This window comes from Citrus sinensis, chromosome 3, assembly GCF_022201045.2.
Source record: "Citrus sinensis cultivar Valencia sweet orange chromosome 3, DVS_A1.0, whole genome shotgun sequence".
In the NCBI taxonomy this organism is placed as follows: Eukaryota; Viridiplantae; Streptophyta; class Magnoliopsida; order Sapindales; family Rutaceae; genus Citrus; species Citrus sinensis.
Window position 1 is genome coordinate 40,086,383 of NC_068558.1, and position 25,607 is coordinate 40,111,989.

The 25,607-nt window shown below is 33.5% G+C and overlaps 5 protein-coding genes across 52 annotated transcripts in view; all 5 read left to right on the forward strand.

Moving 5' to 3' along the window:
• LOC102623171 (uncharacterized) overlaps positions 1–4,047 on the forward strand; it is a 50,983-nt gene extending 46,936 nt beyond the window's left edge. Inside the window, exons 8-9 of the mRNA XM_052438385.1 lie at positions 2,783–2,878; positions 3,530–4,047. Coding sequence (XP_052294345.1) covers positions 2,783–2,878; positions 3,530–3,619 — 186 coding nt within the window. The 3' untranslated portion in view covers positions 3,620–4,047. The remainder of the gene's footprint in view (positions 1–2,782; positions 2,879–3,529) is intronic.
• LOC127901305 (cytochrome P450 83B1-like) overlaps positions 1–25,607 on the forward strand; it is a 41,392-nt gene that overhangs the window by 13,456 nt on the left and 2,329 nt on the right. The window lies entirely within an intron of this gene.
• LOC102630746 (uncharacterized) lies at positions 118–1,827 on the forward strand. The gene is made up of 4 exons (XM_052438387.1): positions 118–412; positions 522–678; positions 1,232–1,412; positions 1,531–1,827. The coding sequence occupies exons 1-4, from the start codon at positions 133–135 to the stop codon at positions 1,594–1,596; spliced, it is 684 nt and encodes a 227-aa protein (XP_052294347.1). The 5' UTR covers positions 118–132; the 3' UTR covers positions 1,597–1,827.
• Positions 13,222–15,178, forward strand: LOC107177193 (6,7,8-trihydroxycoumarin synthase-like). 2 transcript variants are annotated; one of them, XM_052438374.1, is made up of 2 exons: positions 13,222–14,159; positions 14,369–15,178. In XM_052438374.1, exons 1-2 carry the CDS (start codon positions 13,260–13,262, stop codon positions 14,990–14,992), a joined length of 1,524 nt encoding a protein of 507 aa, XP_052294334.1. In that variant the 5' UTR covers positions 13,222–13,259; the 3' UTR covers positions 14,993–15,178. The 2 variants fall into 2 exon arrangements, with proteins under 2 accessions (XP_052294334.1, XP_052294336.1); XM_052438376.1 differs by having other exon boundaries at positions 13,222–13,901.
• LOC102624505 (uncharacterized) overlaps positions 23,106–25,607 on the forward strand; it is a 66,745-nt gene continuing 64,243 nt past the window's right edge. For 15 of the 47 annotated variants that reach the window (XM_052438326.1, XM_052438324.1, XM_052438358.1 and 12 more), the window contains exons 1-5: positions 23,109–23,414; positions 23,941–24,266; positions 24,377–24,533; positions 25,206–25,389; positions 25,491–25,571. In XM_052438326.1, coding sequence (XP_052294286.1) covers positions 23,966–24,266; positions 24,377–24,533; positions 25,206–25,389; positions 25,491–25,571 — 723 coding nt within the window. In that variant the 5' untranslated portion in view covers positions 23,109–23,414; positions 23,941–23,965. Of the gene's footprint in view, positions 23,415–23,550; positions 23,574–23,940; positions 24,267–24,376; positions 24,534–25,205; positions 25,390–25,490; positions 25,572–25,607 lie in introns of all 47 variants that reach the window. The other 32 variants (XM_052438333.1, XM_052438334.1, XM_052438329.1 and 29 more) reach the window with 8 other exon arrangements.

Sequence of the window (25,607 nt, forward strand, 5' to 3'; positions counted from 1 at the left end):
TCCCTTTTCCTAAGTATTTTTGTTGCTTGTTTAGCGGGCAATACTGCAACAGTGATTTCAATTCATAAAATTCTGTAAATACTTATTATTCTTAGTGTGGTTTTAAGGTAGAGTGAACTTAATATTATCATAATGGCTTACATCCCTCCACATATGAGGCATACGAAGGACCCCCAGAGGCCATCTCCAGTTCCAGAGATGATTGTGCCTAAATTCAACAGAAAATTAAACTTGGGATCATCCAAGCATAATGCAGACATGAGTGGAAAGATCGTGTATGCAGACCCTGCCATACACAGGTTCTTCATATGTGGCTTGGATAATGATAGCAGCACTCCTTCTGTCCGCTTTGTGGAGTTTTCAGACGACCCTGTTGAGCATAAAAGATCGACGACCATTAATCTGGCTCGAGGTTACTGATCTGCATTTGTAATTTTATCTCAAATATGTTCTACTTTCTTTCTTTATTTATATCCGGTGGTAACTTTAGTTATATTGACATTTGGATTTTGAGTTGGTAGATAACGATAAATTATGTGGGAATACGTCAAGAAGCCCGTGGGAATCGATAGCAGAAAATGTATGGCCAGATGTATTGAGTGCTTGTAATATTGTCAAGAACGAAATGGAGGAAAAGCCAACAATGGTTGCTAGATTTGGCCATCATCTTTTCCGTGAGTATGTGATCTGGTTCCATATTGCTGTAACAGCTTGAACTTTTTATTAGGTCATTCCTTTTCTTTGGACTTTGAAATTAACCCTACCACCAGCTGTAGATGACTGTAAATCGGATCTCTAAACCAGGGAGAAAAGTTAAAATTGCTTTTAAAAGCCAAAGAGGAAAAGATTTGTAGAAAGAAGGAAAAAGAAAATGGCAATTTATAGTGCATGCACTTCTTTCAGACTTGTATCTCATAGAAGCTTTCATGGCATCTAGAATTTGGCTTTGGCTTTGCGTAGGACATTTCAATTGTTCCTGGTGGAAACAAATTTATCCATTGTCTTAGTATTGCTTGATTTCCGGTGCAAGAAACAAATTAATCTGTTGCCGTAGCCAAGTTTTGTTGTTTGATATTTCATTGGGACAACAAAGTATACCACTGCTTCACCTATTTCTTACATCTTTGTATCATATATTTCCATTCTTCTATCACATCTTTGAAGCTTCTACTAGTTCTCATATTAGAAGCGCCTCAAAGAAATAATTATTATATTATTCGTCTTAATGAAGGAGTGACAGACTGAGCTTAGAAAATGAGAAAGAAGGTCAGGTTGCTGAATCTGCTTTGAGCCCACTGAGGAGATGCTTTTACACTGGTGTCCCTCCTACATACATGGAAAAAATTGTAAATGAAGTTGTGCCAAAAATTGGGGTTGGTTTTGTAGAGAACAAGGATATATACCATGTCAAGGTAGTTCTCCTGCAGTCGTGCTAAATACTTTAGTAGTCATGACCAAGTTTCTTTTATCTTTCACTTAATTAGCCATTGATTCTCCTCCCCCCCCCCCCCCCTTCTTTTTCTTGTGTAGTTGTCTGATGGCACACGACAAATTGCGTGCAAATGTACTGTTAAAGAAGATCAAAAGCTCCAGTAGCTATTTATTATAAACCAATTAAAAATTAAATTAAATTAATAGTTAACTTGTAATTGAATGTCTAATCCAACAAACTATGCATAAGATTACAGATGTAACTATGTAATACAAAAAACCTCTGCTTATTGTAGACCAAAGTGAATATGCCAATAATTAGGAATTTTTTTCAGCATCATGGGATTTAGATCTCTATAATCTTTTTTTATTTTAGTGTAGTAACATCCGGAAGACCAGAATTATCATGTACCTCGTAGTAGTCATTTTACTAATTTTGTCTTTTAAAGCGCCACATTATGTCCCATACAGTCATAATATATCTATTTTTTGTTTATTTATTGTTGTCGTGTGTGGAGTCTCATCTTGAATATGAACATTTTTCTTGCAACCACATAGAGAATGAAAACAAGCAAACCAGGAGATGAATTGAACTCTGTTCGTCACATGGTAGCAGACATGTTATAAAAATCTGATCTCTCGGTAAGTCAATCTGCTACTCTCTGCATGTTTTAGCTGGACTTTTAAGTTAGGCCTTCTTTTTTCCCCTTTTTATTTTTTTGGTCATTTGCTTGTTAGAATCATCATCATTACAGAATGAGGAAGAAAAATTCAAGACCAGGGGAAATAAAGAAATATTAAACTTATAGCTTTTGTTTTATCATAGAAAGTTTACTTTCAAGGGGTTGAGAAAAATTATATATATATATATACACACACACACACATACGCACACACGACAAGCTTAAAACGGTTAAACATTAGCATGCATGATCCTTTTCTTCAAAACTGAAACTTTACAAATGGTAAAAATAGAATAACAAATAAATTATTAGATTTCCAAAATCAGTTACCGTTATGTAGGCTTAAAACAAAAGTTAAATATAAGCTTTTTTTTTTGGTGTTGGCGCCCCGGGGGGGGGGGGGGGGGGGGGGGGGGGGGGGGGGGGGGGCGGTGTGTGTCTATGAGTAGTCCCAGCAAATGAATTTTATGATCAAACTGAAATTTTTGAATTTTCAGGATGATAAAATGAACAGCATTAGAATTCTGATTAATTCGGCCATTCCGGATCCGGAAGTCAAGGGTGGGTTAAGATAGCCCATGGGAAAGTCATATTCAGGGGATTACACAATTGTTGGGGTTTGGCACAATGAATTTAAATCATATAAAAGCCCATCACTAAAGCTTAAGGTAAGAAATGTTGATCGATTTATTTTCAAGACTGGAACTGGGGAAGCTACGATTGAGATTAATCTAAAGTTGAGAAGACTAGTTTCAGAGATTCAGGTACTTGCTGCTTTTTGCTTTAACTGTTATCACATAACCTACTATCTTTGTCTATGATTACGTGGAGCTTGAAATTCTTGCTGTTATGTCACAATGTTGATGCATATTTTGTCTTCATACACTCCTTATTATACTTGTGTCTTGAGCTGTAATTATAATTTTCAATTTTTACTATTAGACGGGTAGTTTCTTAGAGATTTATTTACCCCAAAAAAAAAAAAATGTTTGACAGAGAATATTTTGACGATGAGACAGCAATATTATAATAGATAATCTTCATGAACTCTTTTTACCTTTTAGTAGTTATACAGTTGCTCCACTGTGTTAGCTTATTTATTCTATCATATGTAACGAATGACTTTTTACCAAATTTGATTTCAAAGCTGAGCTTCCAGCTTATGACTTGTATATGTGTCTTGCACTTCTGTTTTACAATCACTATTGGATGGAAGACTACTTATTGATTCAATCCCAGGAGTAGTGTTTTGAAACATAAAATTTATCGGTTAATCTATATAAATCTGTTTCATGATTGTTACTGCACACTATTCCGTATGGCTTTGTCTCCATGCTCATACAAAATTAGTGTTGTATTTGATATCTTTTGTCTTTCATTAACATGTGCTTATTACTTTTTCTTTTAATCGTCAGGAAAGGAAGATTGATACTGATTCTATCTACAGTGGGTTTAAAGACAACTTAAAGTTAATATGGGACAATTTCTTGTCATGGGAGTCATAACTTTTGACATAAACAACAAATTGCAAGCTCTCCCATACTCTATTCATATTTGCATTTGTGTGCATCCTGCAGTTGAAGATGTAGAATGATGTAAATGCAAGAATAAGAGCATGTTCGTATCCAATGGTAAAATGTTTTTGCTAAAATGTATGGACTTGTAACAGTTTGTTGCGTGAGTTTCTCAATCTCCTGAACCTCAAATTTTGTCCTATTTTCACCCCGGCTTTTTACCCCCGTCCTCTGTAATATTTATATTTGGTATAAGTTTGGCAGTTCCTGTGTAAAGTGTTTTATATTCATGTGTGGAATAAATATCAACATCCAGATACAAGAAAGTTTGATTTTATTTGTAAGACCTGTCTCTCAAAGTTAATCTAGTGACATGCTTGAAGCACTTGGGATCCACTAGTTGGATGTATTTTTGTTAAGATTTATTTAGCATTTTGTATGCGTATCAGTGCGTTTTTTTGTTTTTAAACCGTTGGTTAGAGGGCCAACATTTCACATTAAAGTGGGGTCTGCTTGCCACCAAGGAGATGCCTTTCCCAAAGCAAGAAAAGAAAATTCAAAAGCCCACTTCATAACTTGTGCAAGAAGGAGATGTAATTGACATATGCTGTCCTTTTTCTTGGTGCGTGTATGTGTATACACACACTTAATTCCGAAGATCAACTGAGCCAACAGCCAAAACTTGAAAGCAATTTTAAATTTTTCGGTTAGTATTGTACTTTATATCTTATGAATTTCTCTTTAATTTATTATATTTTCACTTTAGTTTTGTTTCTGGGTACTCTTTATGTACTTTTCTTCAATGATTTTGGTGAGCTCATATTTTACTATTTCCACTGGTTAGTTTAGTTATTGTCTACTAAGAAAAAATTATTTGCTTCGTTATTGTCTACTAAGATAAAATTATTTGCTTCAATAACATAGACTATTGAGGTGCTGTAATTTAAAAATTTAGAAAAAAAATATACTTATAAAATAAAAGTTAATAGTATATGGTAAATATAATTTTAAAATAATAATTTTAATAAAATTAATAAAGATATAATAGATTTTCATCATATAAAAGTAAAATCAAATCAACTTAATTTCTAAACTACATAAGTTAATGTTTATAAAACACTTTAGTACTATAACTACCCAACCTCAATCTAAAGTACATCCTTAATCGTTTACTATTTTATTATGTGATTGTATATAGAGTTAATTTATTGTATCAAATCTCATCATAAATGATGCATGAGCAATTTCATATTGTTTTCCTTTCCTTCATTGATAATTGGCTTGTCAGATATCTTTGAACTTTTTTTTTTCGCCTCAACGTTCTTTTAGTCTGCAGAATGTTGGTTTTAGTTTCGATCTTGGTTACTGCAATATTTCATTCGTTCTTTCTAAGCATAGTGGTTTCATTTCACAAAATTCTGTAATAAGTACTTATTGTAGTTTAAGGTAGTGCGAAGTAATATTATCGTAATGTCTTACATTCCAACACATAAGCAGCATTTTGTAATCAAGACTGTAGAAAATCTTGCAGATATGTTGACTAAGGTGGTGACGACGATCAAGTTTGAGTATTGTCTAAACTTGATCAATATCTTACAAGTTTGAAAATAGTCAGAGAAGACAGAGACTGGAGGATGGTTTGTTGATAGTCGGCTCAGATTTACTAAATTTTCGTTAAGGCAGAGAATTGTTGAAAAGTCAAGCATGCTTGCATGAGCCAGCTAGCATGCAAATTTCAAGCACACCAATGTTCAGCTAGCGTGATCCAATTGCATGTGCTAGCATGATCTCTTCATCAAAAGTCACACCAAATCCATTAAAATTGAAAATGGCCAAAGTTTTTTTTTCATGCATTTATATTGTAAGCTTTGCCTATAAATAAAGGAGTAGAATGCATTTGTAAAGCATCCCAATTTATAAGAAGTAGAGAGCAATTGCAAGTGAGCTCTTTGAGAGAATTTGAGAGAGCTTTCACTTGAGTGTTCTACTGAGGTTCCATTTAAGTGTATTGGGGTTGTGGGTTTTGTGAGTTTTTCCCACGTTTGTCAATTCTCATTGTTAGTAAAATTATCTTCCAGTCTTTGCCTGTGGACGTAAGCATTACACCGAACCATGTAAATTATTGTGTTATATTTTCTTTGTATTTGTTTGTCAAATTTATATTTTTCCAAAAGTTACATTCATCGTAAATATTGGTAATTGCTCAACCTCGCACTTCCGCAACAATTGATATCAGAGCAGAAGATTCGTGCTTGGGGTATACGACATTGTTCACGTATACATAACTGTTCACATATACGGTATTGTTTACGTATATGGTATTGCTCATTGATATGGTGGAGATGGCCATTTATACTTGGGAGACAATCTATTGAAAGTAGTGTGTATTTTTGCATGTCTAGGAAAGTTCTATCAACAAGACGATAAAAGCTTAAAGAGTCTGGGTTTTAAGTGGGACCGTTGTGACCCCTCCATTCTCCTAGGAACTTGCATGGTGCATTTATTCATGCGAAATAAATATCATAAAGGCTATTTTTCAAGTGTAAATAGTTGTTGAAGAAACTGATTATTTGAGATAAAAAGGATGGCAGAGGCATCATTGTCGTCTTCATCAACAAGGACTACTGTGACTAATGCAAAGTTTGAAGTGGAGAAATTCGATGGTACCAATAATTTTGGTATATGATAATGTGAGGTGTTGGATGTCTTATGTCAGTAAGAGTTGGACGTTACTCTTGAAGAAAAGCCTAACATGATGGATGATAAGGAGTGGATAAAGATCAATAAACAGACATGTGGTACTATTCACCTATGTTTGGTTGAAGATCATAAATACTTTGTTATAAGGGAGACATCGGCAAAGAAATTGTGGGAGACATTGGAAGAAAAGTATATGAAGAAAAAAATATAAAGAAAAGCCTTGAAAATAGGCTTTATATGAAGAAGAAACTCTATCAATTCACATATACACCTGACATGTCGATGAATAACCATGTAAATTCATTCAACAAAATATTGGCAAATTTAATAAATTTGGATGAGAAATTTGAAAATGAAGATAAGACATTGTTGTTTTGTAATTCCCTTCCTGATGAATATAATCATCTCACCACTAATTTGCTTTATGGGAAAGATAGTGTCACATTCAATATTATATGCAGTGCATTGTACAACTCTAAGATTAGAAAGAAAGATAGAAAAGATCATAGAGATACAGTTGTAGAAGCATTGATAGCTATAGGTCGTTCAGAAGGCTGCAAACTTGGAAAAAGAAGCAAGTCTAAAGGGAGACCTGTCAAAGATGATTGTGCTTTTTGTCGCGAGAAAGGGCATTGGAAAAAGAATTGTCCTGAGTTACAAAAAGACAAGGCTTCTTCTGATGCATGTGTAGCAAAGCATGATGGGGAGTTAGACTTTAGTCTGGTTGGCATAATGTTGACATGTTACTCAGATGAGTGGTTTTTGTATTTGGGTTGTACTTATCATAAATGTCCTAACAAGGGTTAGTTTTCTAGCTTCAAGGAGCTGGAGGGTGGAATTGTTTTTATAGGCAATGACAATGCCTGTAAAACCTTGGGACCAGGTACAATTCAATTAAAAAATCGTGACGGTTCAATCAAAGTCTTGACAGATGTTCGCTACGTACCAAGTTTGAAGAAAAATCTCATCTCATTAGGAGTCCTAAAATCTAAAAGGCTCACAATCACTCTGAGAGATAGATTATTGAAGGTAGTAGTTGGCGCACTAACGATGATGAAAGAAACAATAAGAAATAACTTGTACTATTTTCAAGAGAATACAATTATTAGATCAGAATCAACAACTTTTGGAAGAGATGCAGATTCAGAAGCAACCAAGTTCTGGCATATGCTTTTGGGACATGCTGGTGGAAAATCTTTGCAGACTCTAGTGAAGCAAGGCTTATTGAAATGTGCAAATTCTTGAAAATTAGAATTTTGTGAACATTGTATTTTGGACAAACAGACAATGGTAATGTTTGTTTCAGCAATTCACGATACAAAATGGATTCTAGACTAAATTCACAGTGATGTATGGGGACTTACCAAAACAACTTCTTTGGGAGGTATGCACTATTTTGTTACTTTTGTTGATGATTATTCAAGAAAAGTGTGGGTGTATTTGATTACGAATAAAAATGAAGTTTTAGGCACATTTATAAAATGGAAGAAGATGGTCAAGACTCAGATTGGTCGAAAGGTCAAACGATTTCGTTCATATAATGGTTGTGAGTATAAGAATGATCCATTTATACAAATATGCCAAGATGAGGGCATTGTTCGACACTTCACTGTTCGAGATACACCACAACAGAATGGGGTGGCAAAACGCATGGACCAGATAATACTGGAGAAAGTTCGGTGTTTATTGTCCAATGCTGGATTGGGCAAAAAATTTTAGGCTGAGGCAATTATATATGCGTGCCATCTAATCAACCGTTTTTCATCAACTACAATTGAGGGCAAAACAACCATAGAGATGTGGACTTGTAATCCTGCTACTGATTATAATTATTTACATATTTTTTGTTCCACTGCTTATATCATGTAAAAGAATAAGTTAGACCTAAGAACAAAGAAAACATTGTTCATGTGAATAACTGGTGGAGTTAAAGGATATCGTCTTTGATGTCCTAGTATGAAAAAGATTATTTTCAGCAGAGATGTAACTTTTAATGAATCAGCCATGTTGAAATAAAAAGATTCTCAAGAGAATGATAAGACCAGTAGCGTTTTCCAATAAGTGGAGTTTGAAAAAGTTAAAGCTGATCCAACTGGTGTCGATGTGACGGATAGTGATTTTCCATCGACGGAAGATGATGAAGAGGTTATGACCTAGGAACCTTTACAACGACAAGATTTAATTGCATGTCGAAGGCCATATAGAGAGATTCGCAGACCTGCTCGATTTGTTAATATGGTGGCCTATGCACTTCCAATTGTAGATGACAATGTTCCTTCCACCTACAGAGAAACTGTAAGTAACCCAGAAAATATACAATGGAAGAGAGTAATGAACGAATAAATGCAGTCTCTTCACAAAAATGAAACTTAAGAGTTAGTTAAACTATCCAAGGAAAAGAAGGCAGCAAATGGGTATATACAAAAAATGAAGAATTTCTTTGTAAAAATGAAATTCACTATAAGGCTAAATTGGTAGCGAAGGGTTACGTTCAGAAGGAAGGAATAGACTACAATGACGTATTTCTTCTAGTTGTGAAATACTCATCTATTTGAATTTTGCTAGCCATGGTTGCACAATTTAATCTTGAACTAGTTCAACTTGATGTAAAAACTACATTTTTACACGATGATTTGGAAGATGAAATCTACATGACTCAGCCAGATAGATTCAAGGTTGCTAGAAGAGAAAATTGGGTTTGCAAATTGACAAAGTCACTTTATAGATTGAAACAATCTCCGAGACAGTGGTATAAGCGATTTGATCGATTTATTAAAGGGCAAATGTATACAAGAAATAAATTTGATCATTGTGTGTATTTTCGCAAGCTATAAGAATGATCTTTTATTTTTTTGTTATTGTATGTCGATGATATGCTAATAGCATCTAAGAGTAAAGATGAGATTGAGAAGTTACAGACTCAACTGAATCAAGAATTTGAAATAAAAGATCTAGATGAAGTTAAGAAGATTCTTGGCATGAAGATATGCAAAGATAGAGCTCGTGGCAAAGTAAGCTTGACACAAAAGTAATATTTGAAGAAGGTACTACAACAGGTTGGCATAACTAAGCAGACAAAACTTGTGAGTACCCCATTGGCTTCTCATTTCAAGCTTTCTACACAACTATCTCCTTCGACAGATGCAGAATGAGAATACACGTTACAAGTTTCGTATTCAAATGCATTGGGTAGCTTGATGTATGCAATAGTGTGTACAAGGCCTGACATTTCACATGCAATTGGTATAGTTAGCAAGTACATGCATAATCCTGGTAAAGGACATTGGCAAGCTGTGAAATGGATTTTACGGTACATTCAGAAGACCGTGAATATTGGTTTACTGTTTGAGAAAGACGATACACTTGGTCAAGGTGTGATTGGGTACGTTGATTCTTATTATGCTGGTGATTTGGACAAATGACGGCCAACCACCGGATATGTATTTACTTTTGCTAGAGGGCCAATAAGTTGAAAGTCTACACTATAGTCTACAGTTGCACTGTCGACAACAAAGGCTGAGTATATGGCGATTACAGAGACTGTTAAAGAGGCTATTTGGTTACAAAGTAAAGATTAATATTGAAAGGACAGAAGAATATATTATTCTTTCTTATATTTTGAATTACAAGAATATGACTCATATATATACAACTTTGACAAGCCATTACAAAGATAAATTTGTGGCTTATTAAAAGAATGCTTTCCTAATATATATAATAACAGTTGGCTAGAGATATTCTAGCTGTTAGTAAATAATACTCAATTAATCATGATGACTCAATCTTGATAGTTGGATTCCTCTAGTCACGACTGAGTATATTGCTAAATTTGCTTCAATGGTTTTAATGTTGTATTCTAGTGATTCTTTGCTGCTATGCATGGAGCCCGTAGTTATCTTGCTTGCCAACTTTGTCTCATTGTGATGAGTTATCTTATCACAAGGCTTGCTTGAAAACTTGGGATTTGCACAAGAGCACATTAATGTGTATTGTGACAATTAAAGTACTATTCATTTAACAAAAACACCAAATTTATCATGCGCATACGAAGCACATCGACGTACGTTTTCATTTTGTGCGGGAAATTGTTGATGAGGGGAATATTTTTCTTCAGAAAATCAAAATTGTAGAGAATCCCGTAGATATGTTGATTAAGGTGGTGATGACGATCAAGTTTGAACATTGTCAAAACTTGATCAATAGCTTACAAGTTTGAAAATAGTCAGAGAAGACAGAGACTAGAGGATGGTTTATTGATAGTCAGCTCAGATTTACTAAATTTTTACCGAGGTGGAGAATTATTGAAAAGTCAAGCATGCTTGCATGAGCCAGCTAGCATGCAAATTTCAAGCACACCAATGTTCAACTAGCGTGATCCAATTGCATGTGCTAGCATGATCTCTTCATCAAAAGTCACACCAAAGCCATTAAAATTGAAAATGGCCAAAGTTTTTTTTTCATGCATTCATATTGTAAGCTTTGCCTATAAATAGAGGAGTAGAATGAATTTGTAAAGCATCCCAATTTGTGAGAAGTAGAGAGCAATTGCAAGTGAGCTCTTTGAGAGAATTTGAGAGAGCTTCCACTTGAGTGTTCTAGTGAGGTTCCATTTAGGTGTATTGGAGTTGTGGGTTTTGTGAGTTTTTTCCACTTTTGTAAATTCTCATTATTACTAAAATTATCTTCCAGTCTTTGCCCGTGGATGTAGGCATTACGCCGAACCACGTAAATTATTGTGTTATATTTTCTTTGTACTTGTTTATCACATTTATATTTCTCCAAAAGTTACATTCATCGTAATATTGGTAATTACTCAACCTCGCACTTCCGCAACATAAAGCTCTCTTTGACGTTCCCACATAAGCATTATTAATTTAATATAATTTTATTACTTTAACTAATTTAATATGTATATATGCATGTTTCATGCTTTGCAAAACGTATTTGCTGTTGGAACAAACACAAGTGCAGCAACTATGGTTTGGTCCATGACCTACCTAATGAATAATCCTAGAGCAATGAAAAAAGTTCAAATGGAAATTAGATCGTTGATTGGGGGCAACAAAGGCTTTGTAAATGAAAATGACGTTCAAGAACTACATTATCTTAAGGCAGTAGTGAAGGAGACGATAAGATTGCAACCCACAGAGTCGTTACTACCCCCAAGAGAAACAATTGAGAATTGTATAATAGAATGGTATGAAATACAAGCTAAAACACATGTTTTTGTAATTAGGTGGGCGATAGGACGAGATCCTGAAACTTGGCAGAATCCTGAGGAAGTTTATCCCGGAGGGATTTGTTTATAGTTGTATTGACTTTAAAGAGCAACACTTTGAGTTAATACCATTTAGTGTTGGCAGAAGAATTTGTCTTGATTTGAATATGGAAATTCAAATGTGGATCTTGCACTTGCTAATCTTCTTTACAAATTTGATTGGGAAATGCCGCCTGGAATGAAGAGCCATGACTTAGATGTTCGGCCTGGACTTGCCATGCATAAGAAAGAAGAACATTCTTTCTATTAATTTAGTTGTATGTTAATTTTTTTTTTATATTGTTATGCAATGAATCAAGAGTCTAAGAAGAAAAAAATTATGATATTCAACTTTCATAAAGATTCAATAGCTCAGTCCACATTAATTCTATATATCTTTTATCAACACCAAAATATCATTGCAAAAGTGCCGTGTAGCTTTTAATGTATTATATTTTATTTAAGTATTTATCAAAAATTCAATGACTAATACATATTTATTTTATCTTTTAACAACATTAAGTCAGTGTAGTAGCATCATGCAGCTTTAAGTCATTGTAGTAACGTCGTGTAGGATTTGTATTTTATTCAAGGTGCACATGTATTTGTTGAAATTATTTATAAAAGAATATTTGTCCACTATTATTTAAGTTGTACATGTATTTGTTGAAATTATTTACGAAAGAATATTTGTCCACTATTGTTTAAGTTGCACATGTATTTGTCGAAAGTATTTACGAAAGAATACTTGTCCACTAATCCATTGATTTTTCTTTTTTCCAATAGGCAATTAATAAAATCAATTTGAGCCATATATTTGTCAATTAATTCATTGATCTTTTTCTGAGAGGCGATTAATAAAATGATGATTTTAACGATGAAGTAGAATAAAATGAGTTTCAATAATCATCTTCTTCAAAATACTAAAATTTAGTTAGAAATATAATTTTTTCAAACTAAAATAACATATTTTTAATTGCACAACCAATTAGAACAAATATTTTTTCGATTTGTTTTTTTCAACCGTTTTTACCCCGAGAAAATAGTGTATTTTAAGAGTAATTAGTTAGTTGAAATTGATATTGCAAGTACAACCGCAATCGAGGATTCTCTTTTTTACTACTTAAATTAGTCATGAAAATGAGTCATTAGTCGCATGTCCACATTAATTTTAAATCTATATTTATATTTTTATGATTGTCAATTTCGCCCGAAATAAGCATATTTACAGCGACCGATTGGAAAACGTGCATTTCAACCTGAGTATTAGCGATTACCAGCGACTGATGAACACTTGTTTTAATTGTATTCAGCAGTCATAAAAAAATATTTTTTCTTGTAATATATTTATACCACACATTTTGACTATCACAAACTTAAGCTGCTTGGCCGACGTATTTACCACAAATAAAAACTAACCTTCGAGGTTTTTCTTTGGACATTTCTATAGATGTTTTAACATTTTAGATTACAATATTTTTCAAAACTTGATTTAATCACTGATTGTTGACTACGACGACGACAAAAAATCTATTTTGTTGTGAAAAGGAATCCACAAGAGTACAAGACAGAGCCTTGATCTAGTAATATTACCGAATATGGTATTTTGTTTCCTTATAAATGAAGAGAGGTTCTGTCTTTGTAGTGGGTAAGGTGAGGGTATAGAACATATTAATGGCTTTACTTATCATCATCAACTTCCTTCTGTGTCTCTCAATCTTTGTCTTCTTTGTTTTGCAAAGGAACATAACCTCAAGAAATAATACTAAATTACCACCAGGCCCCCGGGGCCTTCCTTTCATCGGTAACTTGCACCAGCTTAATGTCTCAAAGCCTCACGTATTATTTTGGGAACTGTCAAAAAAATATGGCCCCCTCATGTCCTTGCGTCTTGGGTTTTCGCCATCCTTAGTAGTTTCCTCGGTGAAAATGGCTAAAGAGATATTGAAAACGCATGGCCTTCAATTTTGCAGCAGGCCAGCCTCAGTAGCACAACAAAAGTTATCTTACAATGGTCTTGATTTAGCGTTTTCACCCTATTATGAATATTGGAGAGAGATAAGAAAAATTTGTGTCATTCATCTCTTTAACTCTAATAGGGCAAAAAAATTTCGACCCATTAGAGAAGATGAAGTTTCAAGAATGATGGAAAAGATTTCAAAATCAGTTGCTGCTTCTAATCCCGTAAACGTAAGTGAGGTAATGATGTCGCTTACCAGCACCATTATTTGTAGAATTGGTTTTGGCAAGAGGTATGATGAAGATAAAGCAACAAGTGGAAGAAGTAGATTCCATACCCTGCTTAATGAAACTCTTGTAAGCTTTTTTGTTCCAGATTATTTTCCTTTAATAGGCTGGATTGATAAGCTCACAGGGATGATGCAACGCCTGCAAAATAGCTTCCAAGAACTCGATAGATTCTACCAGGAACTCATGGACGAGCATTTGGATCCAAACAGAACAAAATCAGAATTGGCGCAACAGGAGGATATAATTGATGTTTTACTTCAAATACGAAAAAATTGTGGATTTAAAGTTGACTTGACTTTGGATCACATCAAAGCAGTGCTCATGGTGAATAATTTTATAAATAGTTATATGTAGACTCGTGCTTAGGCGTAGACTCAAAATTTTGTGCAGGATATCCAAATTTACAGTCTTGTAAAATGGTTTATAATGCTGTAAAGTGCCTTTGATGTCTACCTGAGCATGATTAATTTAATATAATTTTATTTGCTTTTAACTAATTTACTATGTATATATGTATGTTGTTTGTTTTGCAGAACGTATTCGTTGCTGGAGCAGACACGAGTGCAGCAACTGTGGTTTGGGCCATGACTTACTTAATGAAGAATCCTAGAGCAATGAAAAAAGTTCAACTGGAAATCAGATCGTTGATTGGGGGCAACAAAGGCTTTGTAAATGAAGATGATGTTCAAGAACTACATTATCTTAAGGCGGTAGTGAAGGAGACAATGAGATTGCAACCCACGGTGCCGTTACTAATCCCAAGAGAAACAATTCAAAAGTGCGTAATAGATGGGTATGCAATACCAGCTAAAACACGTGTCTTTGTAAATGCATGGGCGATAGGAAGAGACCCTGAAGCTTGGGAGAATCCGGAGGAATTTTATCCGGAGAGATTCATTGATAGCTGTATTGACTTTAAAGGGCAGCACTTTGAATTAATACCGTTTGGTGCTGGCAGAAGAATTTGTCCTGGGTTGAATATGGGAATCGCAACTGTGGATCTTGCACTTGCTAATCTTCTTTACAAATTTGATTGGGAAATGCCGCTTGGAATAAAGAGCCATGACTTGGACTTTGATGTTCTTCTTGGAATTGCCATGCATAAGAAGAATGCTCTTTCTCTTCTGCCTAAGCTAAGTATCATGATGAGTAGGTAAATTAGGGTACCTCTATGAATAAGGGGATAAAAAAATTAAGGCACCTCTATCAATAAGGGTTTGATCTAAACGAAATATGTGTTATATGTCCGCAATTATGCTTCTCCTCTTCTCCCGTTTTTCTTTCTTTCTTCTTATGTACAATTAATGATGATGCGAATGGTATTAATAAGCAAGTTTCTTTTAGTTCAAAATTTTGGGAAGTAAAGGCTAGAAAATAATGGGAACTTTGCCCGCTCTCCTATACCTTAAGAAAAGGGCAAAAAAGAATGATATGAATGTGAATATTAATCGATCACGTTTATTAGGGGTGGGCATGAGTTGAGTTGGATAGGGATTGTCAGAACCCAACCCAACTTATTACTAAATGGGTTAAAATAAAATTAAACTGACCCGATTAAATAAAAATGTTCAACCCAATTCAATCCAATCTAACCCAACCCAATTAAAATTAAAATTAAAACTTGAAGGTCAAATTGAAATTAAAAATTAAATAAACAAAGGTATATGACGCTGGAAATAAAAATTATTAAAATCAAATATAAATATTTTATAACATGAAAATTATATTCACGGTATAGTATTCAACAAAGAAAATTGAAAAACGAATTGTATGAAAATTAAAAACAACGAACTTCTACACTTTGTTCCCGGCTTTCCGCATCTCTTTTTGAATTTCAAATTCAAACCTTTTAGATAATTATCTAGTATCATGTCCTGTAATAAAATGAAATAGTTTAGAGCAATAAATTCAGACCCTAAAGACCTTTTAGAATTAGAGTTTAGAGCAATAAATACAATAATGAAATAATCTCTTTTATAAAAAGAAGAAAAAGAGGATAAAAAATAGATTAGCCATTTATCTCTTTAGGGTTTTGCAATTAAGAATTTTATTTTATTTATTATTATTATTATTTATATGAGTTGGGTTTGACTGGTTCATTATAATTAATTCAACCCAACTCAATTACCAATTAACCCATAAAAACCTACTCAACCCGTTAAAATTTAATTGGGTTGAATTGGGTCTATTGAGTTGGATTGTGTTTACCCAACCCTAACATTTATTTTGTCTTATTTTTTTTCTTTCTAATTTCAAAATATAAATATATCGACAAATATGCAAAACGACCACTAGCAATATTATTCATTTTGATAGAGAATGACTAGCCACATGATGCAATTATAGAACTGCCTCATAAAGAAAGTTGAAATTGTGGGCATTAACCGGACGACGCTACGGGAGTGGTGCCAAATGCCAATAGTCACTATGACCTTGGCAATGTAGAAATTGTGTACACACACTTACACGACGGGCAATGGGGGTGAAGTAATTGTTAAATGGGTAAAAGCTCGTTTTATTTTTATATTTTAAGATTAGTGTTTATTTAGTCTCTGTATTTTTAAAAATATCTCAAAACATTTATACCCTTAAATTATTGACATCTCTGCTGTTAATTTTTATTTTTTTACTTACTTTTACAATATTACCCTCTTACAACAAATTTTTTTATAAAATTAATAAAAAAAATTAAATTATCAATTTAACCCCAAAAATAAAATATAAACAAAAAGAATATATATTAATTTTTGTGAAAGCTTACATGTGTCCAAAAAAAATTTATTGTAAAAATAATTAAATTACCTTTTTTTTGGACATTAGTAATAAAAAATTAATATATTAATTCCTCAGCAGTGTGTTACAAAAAAGTAACATATATTAATTTTGTTTCTATTTTATTTTTTGAGATTAAATTGATAATGAATTTTTTTCTTTTTACTAATGTCCAAAAAAAATTGTAAGAGGGTAATATTGTAAAAATTAAGCCAAAAACAACAAAAAGTAAGAGGAAATGTGTTAATAATTTAATGTCATGGATGTTTTGAGATATTTTTTAAAATATAGGGACTGAACGAGCACTAACTTCAAAATATAAGGATTAAACGAGATTTTACCCTTGTTAAATTCTCATTCTCCTAATAAAAATAGATAAACATCATAAATCATCTTAGTAATTGGCGAGAATTAAGTTAAATGAGATCAACAATCCGCCAACTCAATCAAAGATTTTCCAAAATTTATGATGGAAAATGGATTAATTCACAAAGATAATTTTTAATTTATCCCAAAAAAAAAGTCAATATATTTTCATTATCAGTTAAGAAAAAAAAAATTCAGTAACGCTCCCTTTATTTGCCTCTCATTTTCTGAATGAAAATAGAAGGTAAATTAAGATTTTTCGCAATTTTAATGGATGTAGTAAAAATTATAATTTCAGTAGAAAGATGAATTAAAATTTACCTTAATGAACATGTATTAAGACCTACTATTTTTGTTTTTTTTTTTTCAACTGAACTGAAGTTTATAAATCAACCCTACGACTACGATTAACTCATTAAGCTGGACTTGGGCGTGCCCAAACAATCAATTTGTTTTGATAATTAATATTTATAAATATTGAGAAAAAGAACTCAAAAGCTTAAATGCTTTGGTTTAATTACAAAGTAGAGAGAATGGATAACGTATAAAATAGGGCATAGCTAATTTGCGTCAGGGGTTTGGTACCCCAGTCGCTTGTCCTATAGTGAATCAGCCATTGGATATAATCCCACGGCTGAAGAAGTGACACAGAGTCGATTGCATTTAACCGGACAAGAAGGTAAGGGCCCGGTAACATAGAGGGAAAAAAGAAGTTGACAAAAGTAGCCATTTAATGGTTGCCACGTGAGTTACGAAGACATGTATTGAAACAAACGCCAAGTGGATGCAAGTAATGGTTCAAGACAATTTGGGGGAAGCGTGCAAGTGTGGGTTGAGGTCTTTGGCGGAAATGGAAAATTAGGAAAAGTAATTGGTGGGGGAAAAAAGGGGAAAATTCTCTAATCCTGAGATTTGAAGTAAGAATTAATTTAATTTTTATGCATGTAGTTTAAATAGTAGGCCACGTCATTTACAAAATAATAATAATAATAATAATTATGCATAAAATTATAAATATGACAATAATGATGATCGTGCCAATGATAAATTGTGTAATAATAAAAATTAAAAAAATAGTTAACCATCAACCAAGAAATGGAGGCTTTATTGAGATGAATGATAAGTTAAAAGACGAAAAAATGAAGAGAAAAATATCGTCGACGGTGTATAGTAACAAGTGTCGGTGACAATCCGTATTGATTGTTGCAAATAATAGAAAATATAACATATTGAGTGTATTAGAGAATAAGCCCCAATTAAAATGTAATAATAAAAAAATTAATGAAATTATATGACATGTTATTCATTAACAAGTGCAAAATAAAAAATAATAGTTTCAGTATACGGGAGAAATTGTGTTGTATAAAAGCAATCCTTTAGGTAAGTCCGTTGAAATTGGGTCTTGTAGCTTCAAATAACCTTAGATTCCCACTTGTAAACCACCAGCTAGGGGTGTTCAGAATCCAATTAGAGGTGGTCAAAGTAGCCCATCCGCAAAAATCTGATCAGTGAAAAAATGGTCTGTGGAATACTATGATCGGATTGGAGTGAAAATGTAAAATTCCGTATTAGATGGATTGGAAAAGGATTTATGTCTGTAAATCCGGAAAAATTTGTGAAATCGGGAGAAATAGTATATATTGAATTAAAAAAATAAAACTCATAAATATAGCAATGGTAGTGACTAGTAAAAAAAATATAAAATTTAGATATAGCTAAATTAACACAATATTATATCTTATTCGATAACAATTTAAAAAAAAAAATAAATAAGTAAATATAGCTTCGTAAACATTAAGAAATAAAAAGCAAAACAAAAAACATAAGCTAAACAAAACATTTTAGCATATAACACCGAAGCTATCCCCGACGGCACGCACAAGTTTCACTTCACCACTTAAAGTAATTAAATTTAATTGCTTACTTTCTTTTGAAGCTTCTCGAGTTTCATAATTTCTTGCTGTTACACCGAAACTCTAAAGTTTGAACTTTGAAATTGATAATTTTAGTTACATTTCATGTATTGATCAAAACAAATGAAAATTTTTATTTCGGTGTGTTATAATTGGAAATTTTGAATGTATTATCGTAGCTTAATATTAATTAAAATCTTGTTCAATTTTGATTTTAACTGGTAGTAAAGTTAATTTTACATTAGAAAATTTAATTTAAAAAATAAAATATGAATGAGATATTTGTTTATATAATTACTGCGTAGATTGGATGAAAAAAAAATTGCATCTGCAAATCAATCCGCCAAACGGTGGATTAGATATGGATTGGGTCTTATTCGCATCCGATCCGTAAAAATATGAATTAGATTTTGATTCAGTTTCAGTAATCATTGGATTTGATTTGATTGAATATTTACAATCCGTAAAATTATGGATTGGATATGGATTGATGTCCAATCCGTAAAATCTAAGGCGCGAACACCCGTATTACTAGCACCAGATAGGGGGAGGGATAGGCACGGACCCCCCACTGATAATATGGAGAAGTAAAAGTTAACCTTCGTGTGGAGGGGGGTGTGGACCAACATATCCAAATTAAATGAACAAGAACATCTGATAAAGAACAAAGACGAACGATATTGGCGGCTGATGAGAAGAATGAAGGCTGATTATGTTGTATAGTGACATAATTATGAAGTAATTGTTTACAAAAGCACAATTATAAGGCGGTCTTAATTAATGTTAAGGTTTTCAAACATGTTGAATAAAACATTAACATCCGTTTATCTGTTTAGAGACTTAAAAAATGTGAAATTAATATTTTATATTATAGATAAAAAAAACATGTAATTAAATATAGTTAAAACATAATAAATAAATCATAATATATTACATAAAAACAAATATAAATTATCAAGTAAGCACAAAATAAAAGTATTATCGGTTGGTAAATAAACAATTGTTAATACTAAAAACTGTGCACAATTAATTATTGCACAAATTATTTGTTTTCAAATTGAATGAATAAAAGAGAACATATTTTTCCAAATATTATGTTGCGAGTCACTGGCTTGGTCACATAACATTGCCCATTATGAAGGCATTTTTGCAGCTTATCAGATGAGAATAAAGTAACTGTTTCAAATTTCAAAATTCAAGGTAGACAAATTTTTATCGAACAAAGTTAATACATACGAAAGAAAGGTTCAGGAGTTCTCATGTTTATAATTTTGTTTAATAAAAAAAATATGCCATGATACATTATTTTTCAGATAAAAGCATGAATCTGCCACTAGATTCAACAGGAAATGTTCTTTTACTAATTGAGAAAAATGGCTCCAATATTACCTTCAACATAATGTATGTTGCTTCAAGTTTCAACACCAGACTATTTACAAGGGCAATTGAAATGAGTTTTAAGACTCATGAGCCCGGAAACAGATTATGACTAGCTCCAACCTGTCAAGCCTAATCTCTCAGCAACAATATACATTACTAGTTTATCCCAAGCAGAGCCAAAGAGATGCTCCCCTCCGATGGCAAATATCAATGCCCATGAGAGTAAAATAACTGTGAAGATTGCAAACCCAACTGCTGATCCAAGAACATCTACAAAAGAATATATCTTACAGTTATAAAAACGAATAGCATGGAAAGAAGATGCGTAAAATATATAATATGTGATATAATAATGCCAACAAGTAGCCTTCCATGTCGAAAATGCAGAGGCACCTAACTTCATCTCATGAAAGGGTGCCTTTCTGTAATCTATACAACAAACTAATTACAGAAAAACTGCTACGTTCTTGGCTTACACTGTATTGTAATCTAAATACGAGACGCGTAAATGAAAGTCCTCGGTTAGTGGTGGTTGAGGCAGCATGCAGAATTCATCTATTGATTCTTAAAACACGCACACACACTCATTTGAAACAGATCATGCCTGTGTTTCCAAGCTTTGCCAACTGAACGGCACATAGACCCACACCCCCTAAGGCAGCAGTGATCATAATGTTTTTCTATCTAGGTTGACACCAAGGGGCTGAATGAGGGCCTGGTGAGCAGAGAGACCAGCACAAGGTATGCCAGCAACTTCAGCTGCAAAAACTTATTGCGGCCTAGCAACTGTCAAGCTCTCCTTGGCCATAGCAAACTCAGCTAGTCTGCCTCCACTCTGTCACCAATAACGAAATTTAAAACTGAAACAAAATGAACAAATGAAATCAGCATATACAAAATTAGACTGAACCCTGATGGAGCAGCATCACCTCTCAGCTCACGTAGATGAAAAGATTGAACCCTTCACATGCCAAAGATGTATGAACTTTGAATAAGGACATAAGGCTCCCAGATATCCAACTAAATGTACCAAAAACCAAATATAACTTGAAAATAAAGATTTATAGTGGTGGTATCTCTATACATGCCTATAACCTGATCCAACAAAAGCAACAGCGTGCAGTTTACACCTTTTCTTTTTTAATCTGATATGACAACACTGAAATCTTTGGAATGCCACGTAATTATTTTTATTGACTGACCCAAGCACGAAACAAAGAAAGTACCAAAACTTTATTCAATTCACTCTATCACCATATTGCAGTAACAAAAAGAAATTTTTATACGGAAAGCAGAGTTTCTAGCATGGTCAAGAACCTGAAACGTGTAAAAAAGAGAAATGTGTTTTCGACATTTTACTAATTATCATAGTTGCAACCACAACCATATTAACTAAAATGAGGTTTCTCTTAGCTTGAAGAAATGATATTTTGTTGCCTATCATCAATAACCGGTCATCCAAATTTCTCCATGACCTTAATTTCAATCTTCCTAGTAGTGGAAGAAGACTAGAAATTTATTCAGAATAAATTAAAGATAAAAAGATAAGAAAAAATATATATATAAATTAGCACTCACAAGCACAACTACAACTTTGTCACCCACTTTGAAATTTTTAACTTCTAATCCTAGCCCTATGAACTCCTACTACATTAGATGCTGTTCCAAAAAAAAAAAAGCTTTATCAGCAAAAATAAATAACAGAAGCACAATTTGTTTGTTTTGAAAAACAACTCCCTTCTGCCGAGCTGGAATTTTTTTCGTCTTCACAATTCCCTTATGCCGAGCTGGAATTTTTCTGACCGAGTCTCCGTTTGTTCCCATAATGGCGGCGAGAATCCGACCAAGTCTCGACGACAGCTCATTGCTACGACTCGTAACTGCATCCCTTGAGTCTCTATCCGAAATCCAAATGCCGACGACGACGACCGCCTCCACGAACTGTTTTGAAATCACGCCGTGAGTTGATGACGTGGCGGTGGCGATTAACAACAAGAACTTCAACTCGGAGGAGAGGTTCATCAGCTGTGATTTTTTGTTGAAGCGGTCGTATTCGTTCGGATTCGAGCGGAGTCTTGCGTCGGAGAGGATGGTGACAGAGGCGATAACGGCGTCGCCGTGGAGGTACAAGAGGGGGAGTTTTTGGACTGTCTCCGTTTGGCTCATTGACGACGTCTAGAGTCTTCTGGAGCAAAGGATTATATACTTCCTTTTGTTTTCCTTTTACTGATACTGTAGCTATAGCCGGTTACCCATTTTCTAAGTATTAACCCTCAGCCGTTGATTACTTTTCTTTACGATCTAAATGGTCATTTGCAAAAGGACAAATGACTGGGGTACCAAACCCCTGACGCAATGTAGCTGGACCCTATAAAATAAGATTAGAGCAAGATTATTGGCACCCCTTTAAATACCATTTAAAAAATTTCTTTAGTTGTTTTACAATTTTAACTTTTTTTAAAAAAATTACATAATAAGATAGTTTATAATTAAACCCCTATTCAAAAGTCAAGAACTTTTTTTACTTAAAAAGATCTAATAATTTAGAAATTAAAAAGTTACTTTTTTTTCTAATTTTTATGTGAAAAATTTATCACCGACAACTGTAATGAAGAGAAAAAAATTTTTTTTTTCTTTTGAATGGAAGAAACCCCATTGTTAAAATGGGTTTAATAATAAAAATAAATGAAAATCAAAGAATATGATTTACATAAATAAATTTTAATTAGGAATATTTTTATTATTGATGGAGGTGGTAAAAGAATTTTATAATTTTTTAAAATATTTTAAGAATAAAAAAAGTGATGTACAAATATATTTAGAAGGGTGCCAATAGCCCGCCACTCGTAGAATTATTTTCTTATTTTTTCACTAAATTGTTGGCATTAGCGTTGGAGTGGAATCCCCTTGTCATAGAAGGCTACAGCCCCCACCCACCCCTTCTCCTTGGGTTCGAAGGAGATGCTGTTTTTCAATTTGTCGATATGCTTTCCAAAATTAGGACCCGAAAAGAAAACTTGAAAGCCCAAGTCAAAACTTGTGCAAGAAGGACATGTAATTGACATATGCTGTTTCTTATATATATGTACATAAGAGTCTGAACATCAGCTGAGCCAGCGATTGATTGAAAACCAATTTTAAATTTTCGGTCGGTATTGCTTCCCTCATCTTATGAATTTTCCTTCAATTTATTATATATTCACTTCAATTGTGTTTCTGGGTGCTCGTTATGTGTTTCTCTTTTATGGTTTTGATTGGCTTTTTTCTCTTCTTTTTTTTTGAAGCTCTTATTTTACTGCTTCCAATGGTTAGTTTTGCTACTCTCTCCTGACATAAAATTATTTGCTTGGATAACTTAATCTTTTGCTATTTTGTTATGTTCATTTTATATAGAGCGAATTCATTGTATCAAATGTTATCATAAATGATGCTTGGGTAATTTGATTTAGCTTTTTTTCGTCCTTCTTTCATAATTTTCCTGTAGGTTATCTTTATTTTTTTTCTTTTTTCAAATTTATTTGAGTCTACAGAATGTTGATTCTGGTTTGATCTTGTGTTACTGAACTGTTTCATTCATTTTGCCTAGCTATTTATGTTTCTAGTTTATTGGGCAATAGTGATTTTATTTCACAAAATTCTGTGAATAATACTTATTATTCTTGGTGTGGTTTAAGGTAGTGAGAAGTTAACATTATCATAATGGCTTACATTCCACCACATATGCGGCATTCAAAGGACCCGCAGAGGCCATCTCCAGTTCCAGAGATGCTTGTGCCTAAATTCAACGGAAACTTAAACTTAGGATCACCCAACAATAATGCAGACATGAGTGGAAAGATTGTGTATGCAGACCGTGCCATTTCCAGGTGGTTTGCTGTTGGACTCGATGAGGATGGCAGCCTTCCCTCTTCTGTCCATCTTGAGCCGTTTTTAGTGGATGCTGTTGAGCATAAAAGAGGAGCAAAGCCCTTAGTTTTAGTGAACAATAATCTGGCTAAAGGTTAGTGGTCCGCATTTTTAGTTTTATCCTAAATATGCTCTACTTTCATTCTTGATTTATGTGTGGTTTTAACTTTAGTTATGTTGACATTTGGATTTTTGGGTTGGTAGATAACGATAAAGTATGTGGGAATATATCAAGAAGCACTTGGGAATCGGTAGCAGAAAATGTATGGCCAGATGTATTGAGTGCTTGTAAAATTGTCAAGAATGAAATGGAGGAAAACCCAACATTGGTTGCTAGATTCGGCCATGTTCTTTTCCGTAGGTATGTAATCTGGTTTCCATCACTTTTACAGCATACATGTTTTGAGTTAGATCATTCCTTCACTTTTTTTCAACTTTGAAATTAAAGCAACAAAATTGCATATTCATACTAAAATCTGACAGAAATTTGTGGTCATATATGTACTGACAGCTAAAACTATGATCTGTTCCATTAATCCTAGCACCATCAATGTTGACTGTAAATGTGATCTCCAAACCAGGGACATGAGTTAACATCGCTTTTAAAAGCCAAAGAGGAAATGATTTATTGAAAAAATAAATAAATGAAAAAAATAAAGAGACAAGATCACAGATTTAACTTCTTTCAGACTTGTTGCATCTCATAGAAGCTTTCATGCCATCTAGAATTTGGATTTGGTTTTGCGTAGGCACATTTCAATAGTCACACTGGCAACAAATTTATCCATTGTCTCAGTATTGCTTGATTTCTGGTGTGAGAAACAAATCAATCTGTTGCCATGGCCAAGTTTTATTATTTGATATTTCATTTGGACGGCAAACCATACCATCGCTTGACCTATTTGTTACAATAAAAATAATGCTATATGTTTCAAATATTTCCATGCTGGTGTTAGATCTTTGAAGCCTCCATTGGTTTTCATCTTAAAAATCCCTAACAGAAATATTTTTTATATCATTCGTCCTGATGCAGGAACAATTTCCTGAGCTTAGAAAATGTAAGAGAAGAAGATCTGGTTGCTGAGACCGCTTTGAGGCAATTCAAGAGATCCTTTTACACAAATGTCCCTGCTACATACATGGAAAAGATAATAAATGAAGTTGTGCCAAAAATTGGGGTTGATTTTGAAGGGTACAAGGATATTTACCATGTCAAGGTAATTCTTGTGCTAAACACTGAGTATTCATGACCAAGTTTCTTTTATTTCTCACTTGATTAGCCATTAATGCCCCCCCCCCCCCTCCTCTTCTTGTGTAGCTGTCTGACAGCGAACGACAAAACTCTACTGTTTCCTGCAAATGTACTGTCAAAGAAAATAACAAGCTTGAGCTCTATAAGGCAAGTTTTCTGCTACTGGCTAACTATTATTTATGG